Here is a 9,620-nt window from a genome sequence, read left to right on the forward strand (position 1 = left end):
CTGCCTCGATTGCCTCTGGCGTAGATGGTAGTGCCAGAGCTGTATCCCAATGGCTCGGTCCCTTCCTGGGGACAGAGTGAAAGGTACTATGCTGGCAGCTGTTGAGTCTGAGTGGCCTGGCATGGATCGCACTCTGCTGACTTCCCTGTGAGCAGCAGACCTTGGAGTTGGTGAGCGCCCCCCATCCATCTTCCGCTGCCTCCTCCTCGGCACCAATGATTGGGAGCAGGCTGAGAGTCCCATTGAGGTGTGGACCTCCTCTGCACCAGAGATGCCTGATGGTGCTGAGAGTCCCAGGATGCAGAAGAAGAGTCCTTTCTCAGTCCCGGATTGGCAGAGCTGCGCTGTCTGTCCCTCAGAGAAACCAGAGAGCTTCTCACCAAGGTGGAGGTGCTCAGTGCAGAGTCAGCATGGCTTGGCTCTGACGGGGGACAGAGAGCTGCCTCCATAAGAAGGAATTTGAGTCTTTGATCCCTGTCCTTGGTATGGGGCTTGAACTCCTTACAGATCCTGCAGCGTGCTGGTCAATGGGACTCCAAGGCAGCTAGAATGGGATCACTAATGGGCATGGGCTTGTGGCAAGCCACACCCAGCTTAAACTCTGGGGACCAAGGCATGCCCCAATGCTGGGTAAGGGGAAACCCCGGTAAGCAGGGTTCCAATCTACTAAACAAACTAAATTCTAAATTCCAACCACCATAGTTAACTATATACAGGTAGAGAAAACTAAAGTCCACTGAGAGAAATACTTGTGTGAATGCAAGGACAAGCTGAAATTCCAGAGACCCTCACGGGCAGCAAAAAGGAACTGAGGGGGAGGCAGGCCTGCAGGGCTATATATACCAGCGCTATGAGGGCGTGACTCCACGGGGCACCAAAACCAAATCAACGGATACCAATGAGGGAAAACTTTCTAATGTGCGCACACCTATACTGGAATGGACACAAGCAAGCACTTGAAGAAGAACAGCGTTGACATCCTTTGGTTTTTTCAAAATAAAAGATGGCTAAGATGTACAGATTTTAAAAGCCACTACAGGGCAAGCACAGTTATTTTCCAAAAAGTTGTTCATGTCAAGAACGCTACACCATTTGCAGCTAAATGCCTGTCGCACTGTGTAGTAAGTTAATACAGACTGCACACTTTTATTAGTACAAAGAATTGACCACGTAGTGGTCTTGTGCTATGAACGAATAGTCAGGAAAATTACTAATTTTCTATTTCTATTTTCTACTAATTACTAATTACTTGAATCCCTTGAAAGAACCTCAAACCCAATTGCATCTGAAGGACATGCACATGTGCTCACGCGCACACACACCTTGCTTCTTCCATTTTTTCAGATTAAACCCGAGCGACTGATCCCGATTCTCAATTCACACAGGTTTTGCATTGGTGTAACACTGGAGTTTTCGACTGACTCACAGTCCTAATGGCATCTCACAGCAGTGTCGGGGAATCAGGGAATTCTAGGGGCAATCACATTTAAGGGTGTGATTTAAGAACACAACTATCCGAAAATTCAGCATAAAGGCACAAATTACACCTTTAACTCACTTCATTGATCTTCTAAGTACAGCACATGTCTCCAATCATTGTCTTACACAGCACACATGCAAGCAAAACCCAAGCACAGTGTTATAGATAATGTATAGTATTTTAGTCTTTCCTCATTTTAACAATACGTGCTTGTGGTTTAGTGTTCTGGTATAAATCACTTCCTTAACTAGTGAGCAAGAATGAAATCTATTTCTTGTAATAAAAGAAAAAGGAGGTGGGGGGGGAGAACGATGAAATCTTCAAAATATTCAGCTTGGGGAATTTGCTGGGTTTTTTTCATTCCTTTCTCACAAATTGCAAACAAAGAACTGCATAAATGTTATTGTGCTTCAAAGAGAAGCCAGATGAAAGAGCACCACCTTGTCTCACAAGGCTCCGCCATCTGTGCAGCATGAAGCGGAAGGGGAGTACAAAGAAACATTTACCTGCTTTCTCCAGCAAAAAGTATCTCACTGCTGACAAGTAATACATGGACCGTTTGGCTCTCTTTCAGTCACCACCCAGATGATGATGACTAGATTAGGAAAGGCAGAGCATTCTTCGTTTTTGGTTTTCTCTCTCTGTTTCTGCTTGCTGCAAGGCACAGAAGGGTTTTTACTGAAGCACTAGAAGGGGACTTTTTCAGGAACTATTAGAAGAATATTACATTTAATAAATGTGCCACTAATATAGCACAGGAGAAAGAGCTGAGACAAGAACTTCTCAACAGCCACCACCACCTCTTGGCCATCAGCCCCTGGTAAGCCACCTCTCCTTGTCTTATTTTCTTACAGGTATTGTACTTTCAGAGACTGACTTGGGCAGTGCAAGGAAAAAAATGACTAAGTGTTTTTTTAAATAGGACCTTATCAGAAAAGCATCTCTAACTCACTAATTGTATTTTAGCTTCTTTGGGAACAGACAGCGGTCCAGTTTTAATAAGACGGAGTGTCTATTTTCTGCAGAATGACTGTCTTTAAACAAGTTTTCTACTAGGCTGTACTGTAACCATCGTGATTAAGAGGTAAATTTACCTACAAAATTACTTATGTAACACCACTGGAAAGTTTCATCTGCTGAATTTGCACAGGCTAGACTACATGGGATTTTCATAGAGCATTTCTCCCAGTTTGATCTTGGCTTGGAGGGTATGTGTGTGTGTGTGTGTGTGTGCGCTATTCCACAATGCTAGTGAATTACTGTACAGCACTGCTCCTCCCAAGTAACCAGGAAAGTGTCAACTCTGATTTGCCATGTTTTCAAAATGTTTCAGGGAATTTTTAGTAGGCTTTGGAGGCCTATACAGGGTTCCATCTCAGGATGGTCCGAACATTTGTCCACACCTCACAACCACCGAGTTTGATAGCCTTCAGCACGATTCACCAGCTCTGCTCTGGAGAGGCTGTTGCTTTGGCAGAGCGGTGTGGTTAGTTTGCAGAGTGCCTACCTTTGCTATGCCTAGCCACTGTTACATAACCACCTACTCACTATTGATTGAATTGAGGCATCTACGCGTGGAGTCAGGCTAGAAGCGGGGAGAGAAGGTGCACTGTCCGAGTGGCAGTGGCAGCGGCAGCAGCAGGCATCCTGGCTGCAGACGTGCTCCCCAGCAGCCCCCTGCAGCACCCTTAGTAAGTGATAAGATCAGAAAACCAAATCACAAGTGTGGCATGATAAAAGGATTTAATTTAATCCCAGCAAAGTCAGGAAATGGTCACATTCTGTGTATTGTCTAACACACTGGGCTCATGTTTTCCTTCACAGACCCTCTGTGACAAGACACAGTTTCTAAAGACACATGCTATTGTAAAGCTTTGGCACAGTGAGGGAGGTGAAGGGCGGAATTCAAGTTTAAAGATGCATTTCTCTGACATCGACTTCTTGTTTGGCTTTGGGCAAATTTGTGTACCTCAGTTTCCCCATGTGGAAACTGGAAATAATACTTACCTACCTCAGAGGGATGTTGTGATCATTATTATGTAACATGCCAGATAAATATTGAGGAGACAACATTTAAATATATAAAAAGGCAGAAGAGAGAGAATAAAATGAAGGGTAAATACAAACAAAATAGTGGCGCCTAAGAGTTCCTTGTTTAAAAGGAGAAAGACAAGGAAATAGAGCTAAAGCAAGAGAAGGAACCAAAGAAACAGCCCTTCTCCCACCCATGGAGGTGCTCAGAATGATGATTTATTTTTCGTATTTATTTGTATTACAGTAGTGCTTAGAGATCCAACTGAGATCCATTGTGCTAGGCACTGGCCCAAAGACACTGTGGTCATGATAACAGACAGGCCAAACCAATGCTGGGAGGAGATACTGACACGTAGAGAGGTGAAGTGACCCACTTCCGCAAGGTCTGGAAACAGGTCAGTGGAAGGGCCAAGAAAAGAACTCAGGTAGAAAGACTCCCCATCCTGTGCCCTATACACTTGATCATGCTGCCTCCTGTTGCAGTAACAACAGTAAACAAAACAATATTAATGCCTCACATTTGCTCCCATAAAATTAGAGATGGGTGGAACTTACAAAACTGGGATCTGGATTTACAACCTTCAGAGTTGCATGAATCTGGAGTTTTGAGCTAGCACCTACTAAAATGAAAGAAGTGTGAAAAATCTGGGTTCAGATTCTGAACACCGCTGACCCAAAATTCGGGGGGGGGAGGGGCTAGCTGTAGGTTTTCGGTTCAATCCCCTCTCTGCCTACTGAGGACACAAGGAAAAAGGACATGCAGTAGAAGATATTTTGTTCAATGACTGGTTTGCGATGTAGATCTTTCCAGTGGGCTTGGGACCCAATCAATTGTTAAGAACCAAAAAAATACATATCCCTGCAGTATGACAATTACAGTACCCTGTAATTATATTTTAGCAGCAATACACAAAGAATAATAGCAGTGTGGAGACATGACTTCCCATTACAGAGACCCTCACAATAAGCAGATAGAAGGCATCCTATTTCAGAAGCATCTATTGTGAGAGGAAACCACAACAAAAAAGAGGGAGTGCCAGGTTCATTTTATGAAGTGTGCAAATAAATAGCCTTACTTCTGTAGTGCAAACAAAGGAGACTGGCTGTAACCAACGTTTGAATTTGTCTCTTAACCTTTATGTTTTGGCAAAATGATACCAACTAGTTTTATTTGGCACCTAAAAGTATAGGTAGGAGCTACTGACTCCCAAGCCAACCTTGAACCCTTGTGTATTAGAGCAGCAAATGGAAAATCAGGGACTGTACTAAAGAGAGAACAACATTATTGTCTTGGGGTGCTTGGGTGAGTAAGGACCACATTCAAACGGAGTGGAGAACTCAGGATTTGGCCATATACGCTCATCTCAGGAATAGGGTTGATATAATCTATAGGTATTACAGTTTGTAATTGTAAAAGGTTTTTAAACAGCCACAAATAAATGTAGAGATATGGTTCTTCAAATGGATATTTTTCTCCATGCTCCCTTTTCTGGCACAGGCTGTCAAAATGAAAGAAAGTTATATTTTATTGACCTTCCCCTTCTAAATTTCCCCTCCTCTATCATGTAATTTTCTATTTGAAATTCCACATCTCCCTCTCTATAATGATACCACGTCTCGTCCACCAAACATGTTTAACAGGCAGCAACAATTTCTGACACACTATGACACAACACCCCCTGCTATTGGTTTCCAAGATAAAGAGTTTTGAAGAAAAAAATAAGTCACAGTCTTTGTTCAGAATGTTACACTAAGATCACTAGGAACTGAGTTTCCCAAATGACTAAACCTGCTCATCATGGCTCAGAACGTACTCAGCGTGTGGAAATTCGCTGTTCAAATGAGAACTCTCACTTCTTTTAGTATGAGAGTCTACTAAAGTGCAAAGCCTAAGTAGTTTTGTTATCTGTCAAAACAGATAGTGCACATTATTAGTAAGCTGCTAATGTCATGTCTTTTCTTCTGCCAAGGAGAAGTCCACAGTATGGCTGCCAGTTCTGCTACCGCTGCATCTCAGCTAACTGTCTTCACTTACAGCAATGAAAGCAGCTGCGACGTGTATAACCACCACTTTGCATCAAAAGTAATTTTTTCATTCTTTTACACTGTTCTGCTGGTCTTTGGCTCTTGTGGAAACGTCCTTGCCCTTTACGTCACCTTCCACCGAGGGAAGAAAATCAACTCAACTGATCTCTACTTAATCAACCTTGCTGTGTCAGATGCCCTTTTCACACTTGCTCTGCCTGGAAGAATTACTTATTACATCTTAGAATTCAACTGGCCTTTTGGAGACTGGTTCTGCAGGGTGACGGCATTCATCTTTTACATGAACACCTATGTGGGCATCTACTTTATGACATGTGTGAGTGTCGACCGCTACATCGCTGTGGTCCACACTCGACGGCTTGGCAGATTCAGAAAAGTGAGCCGAGTGAAGTATATCTGCATGCTGATATGGTTCATTGTGTTCCTGCAGACAATATCATTGCTCTTCAGGCCCATGACCAAGAAGATAGGAGATAAGCTGACCTGCATGGAATATTTCAACTTTGAAGAAATTCCTAAGCTGCCATTTATCCTTCTGGGCGCTTGCATAATTGGATTCTGCCTACCAGTGGGGATTATATTAGTTTGTTATGTGCAGATCAACCTAAAACTATGCAGAGCAGCCAAAGAAAACCCTCTGACGGATAAGAATGGGCACCACAGAAAGGCTTTCACAATCATACTGGTTGTGCTCCTTGCAGTTGTGATCTGCTTTAGTCCTTACCATTTAAATATCATTCAGTTCATGATCAGAAAGATACTGTACCAGCCATCTTGCTCAGCACAGAAAGCCTTCAAGATGTCTCTTCAAATCACAGTGGCTTTTATGAACATGAACTGTTGCATTGATCCAATAATTTACTTCTTTGCATTTAGAGGGTATAAGAGAAGACTCCTAAGACTATTTAAAACCAGTGGCTCAGCTCCATCCTCCTCCACTGGAAAGTCATATTCAGAAAGCAATAGCAACAGCCACAACCAAGGAGTTTGCTCATCCTCAGCTTAGCTATAACGTTTTCAATTTGTCCACGTGTACTCAGAGCTCTTATCTTAAAATTACCCATTGTTGCACTGGAGAAATTCCATAGGTGGCAACAAAGGTGGGAGCATAAGTATAGACAAGTTGCTGGTGTCTTTGCTACTGTATCATCTAACACTCACCAGAACAAGATGGCATGGTAGTAAAACCACCAGCACCTCTTCCACACTTATATTCCCACCATTCAATGGAGCTGACCCAGTGGCAGGAGAAGGGTGGAAGTCTTAAGAAAAGAGCTGGGTATCGACAAGGTCTTAGACCAAGATACATATTTTTACACACACACACAATATCAGAAGTCTGAGTAGTCACCATTTTATGATTTCTGAAACTTGTTATAACAGCATGGTATTAGAAATTCATTACAATTTGAACATGTATTTCTTATAGAAGTTTATGGCTTGGAATTCAGTGGAGGTACAAACTGTACAAACAAACGGACAGAGTGAGAGCCTCATCTTCTCAGTAGTTGTTAAAATAAACAATTAAAACATATTCACAGTCCTTTGGAAATGGCACGCACAAAACTGTGCTTTATATAGAGCACAGCTTCTTGAAAATGGTCAAAAGTTTGTATGTTTGTTAAATCTGGAATGATGCTCTGAAATAGTAAATATTCGGGTATGAATCCAGTTAAATTAAAGTGATGAAGCAGTACTATGAAACAAGTAATCACACCCAGTGTTCTACAGATATTTGACATGAAGCCAGTCTTCCATTTTCCTGTCTTGTGATTGAAATTTTACTTATTAGCATCCACTGGACCCTGGGAGATGGTTAAAATCAGTAGCAGGAATGTCCCTCTTTCAAAAGTCTGACCTCATCTGTATAATCCCAGAGTATCTACAATATATTTTAAAACTGAAACTGACTCAAAAATTTCTCAGATGATCTAGTGACTTGATATGTCTGTACTGTGGAAAAAGACAAAACAGAACTGCAACTGGCCACAACAATTCCTGTAACAAGTGAATGTAATCTAATAATTAGCAGTGGTGAGCTGCTAAAAAAAGAAGTTTGGACATGAGGGGAGCTAACTGTTTTCATTCTACTTTCAAATTTAAGATTGTAAATTTATTTTGAAGATTAAGGGCTAAGCAGATGTTGGATTGTCAAGTGTGGAATATTTTAACAAAACTTAAAGGTTTTCAGAAAAAAATAGGTCCCTATTTCTGCCCCATTCAAAATGGTCAAAAGCAGTTTCATTGTCTCAAGTTATTCTAGACAAACCGTATGTGATAGGAGGTAACATAGTGCAATACTCTGAAGAATGTAGATTTGATAAATTATCTGGGGTCATGGATTCATCAAAGATAGGAGCTCACCTTACAGAATCCACAAACAGAACTTTCCAGTCTCTTTGATGTAAAACTGGCCAGCTAATTTTGTTGGAAGCTATTTTAAGCTATAGATGTCTTTGCAAATGAGAGTCATGACAAAGAGATAGAGACAAAGCGGTTCTAGATGTATAGAATCATTGACAGTAGAATAATAAAAATGTAGGCCTGGAAGTGACTTGGTGAGGCCAGCCCACACTGAGGCAGGACTAAGTATACCTAGATCACCCTGACGGAAGTTTGTCTAACCTGTTCTGAAAAAGCTCCAGTGATGGAGATTCCACAACCTCCCTAGTAACCTCTTCCAGTGCTTAACTACCCTTATAGTTGAAAGTTTTTCCTAATGTCTAACCTCAATCTCCCTTGCTGCAGATTAAACAGATTACTTCTTGTCCAACCTTCAGTGGACATGGAAGACAACTGATCACTGTGCTCTTTATGACAGCCTTTTAACATATCTGAAGACTGTTATCAGGTCTCCGCTCAGTCTTCTTTTCCCAAGACTAAACGAATCCAGTTAAAATGCCCATTATGAGGATAAGCTCCCTAGAAAGACTTTGGCCCAATCTCAGAATCTGAACAAAGGAGGATAGGTAGTAGTGTATACTTTGCACATTGCCTGTCTTTAACCTTTTTAAGGAGGAGAGTGATTGAGATCTTTGAAGTTCCTCCATAGAGTTAATTTATGGCCATTCTCCTGAGGAGGTGGAAGGGTAACATTACAATTTTTATCAAACATCAATATTTTAAAAATGTATATGTCTAGCTGCTTTTCAAGACTTTACATTAGAAATGTCAGATTCTGTATAAGATCCAGTGTCTAAATTACTTTGGAAATACTGGTACAACAGAGAGCACAAAACAATGTGCACATTTTCTCTCATATATATACACACACACACACACACACACACACACACACTATAAGAAGCCTGAGGGAATAAAGAGTCTTAAAAATTCTTGGAAAACCTCACACACACTTTGCTTTGTCAAACAAGACTTTTGCCCCATGATTCTTAGTGATGAGTAAGATAATATTTCTGCCCCTCCTCCCCAAAGAAGCCTTGCCTTTTAGACAGGCTCTGTTCTTCAATGCATGTTCTTCTTCAAATAAAAACTTTGTTTTGTGAATTGCAAACTTTATTTGTGCATGTAATAAAGCTTCCAGGTGTTCTTAAAATGATCTCAGTTGTTGGAACAGTAGTTAGATCTGATGTCCACGTATTGCTCTTGCACAAAAATCCTCCTTAAAATGCACTTCTTCCACTGAACCTACTAAATTTAACCCCTTTAAATGAGAAGCACTATTACACTTTTGTTTTTAAATTGCAATCAGCACCTAAGAGGATGATGATCTAAATGACGAACCAAACCAAACCGAGGTGATGATTACTCTGTGCAAGGGGCACTCTCTATTCTCACTGAAGTCAACGGGAAGTGAAGCTAACAGCACCTTGCAAGACTGAGCCCTCGGCTCATAAAATCAGTGAGGTAAGGACAGCAATTTCCTCTGTGTTTTGTACGTTGCTGATGGAGTCACTGGAGTTTTGTTACAGCTGAATGCCCTGTTTTGGAGCAAACACTTATGAGATTACAACACACCTGTGATGGGTTGGGTCACAGAAACCCCCTTGGGACTGTCACCTGATCTGGCTGGAACCACCTCTGAGCCCGTTTTCCCTGG

At 41.6% G+C, this 9,620-nt stretch overlaps 1 protein-coding gene across 2 annotated transcripts; it reads left to right on the forward strand.

The window, feature by feature from the left end:
• The first annotated feature begins 2,012 nt into the window (after positions 1-2,012).
• Positions 2,013-9,116, forward strand: LOC101946959 (G-protein coupled receptor 183-like). 2 transcript variants are annotated; one of them, XM_042843643.2, is made up of 2 exons: positions 2,013-2,300; positions 5,488-9,116. In XM_042843643.2, the coding sequence occupies exon 2, from the start codon at positions 5,499-5,501 to the stop codon at positions 6,564-6,566; it is 1,068 nt and encodes a 355-aa protein (XP_042699577.1). In that variant the 5' UTR covers positions 2,013-2,300; positions 5,488-5,498; the 3' UTR covers positions 6,567-9,116. The 2 variants fall into 2 exon arrangements, with proteins under 2 accessions (XP_042699577.1, XP_065448532.1); XM_065592460.1 differs by having other exon boundaries at positions 2,140-2,300; positions 5,485-9,116.
• The last annotated feature ends 504 nt before the right edge of the window (positions 9,117-9,620 follow it).

The sequence above is a fragment of the Chrysemys picta genome, chromosome 1 (genome assembly GCF_011386835.1).
Source record: "Chrysemys picta bellii isolate R12L10 chromosome 1, ASM1138683v2, whole genome shotgun sequence".
NCBI lineage: Eukaryota > Metazoa > Chordata > Testudines > Emydidae > Chrysemys > Chrysemys picta.

Excerpts from the sequence above, each read along its gene's own strand:
- LOC101946959 (XM_042843643.2), top strand. The coding sequence starts at position 5,499 with ATGGCTGCCAGTTCTGCTACCGCTGCATCTCAGCTAACTGTCTTCACT.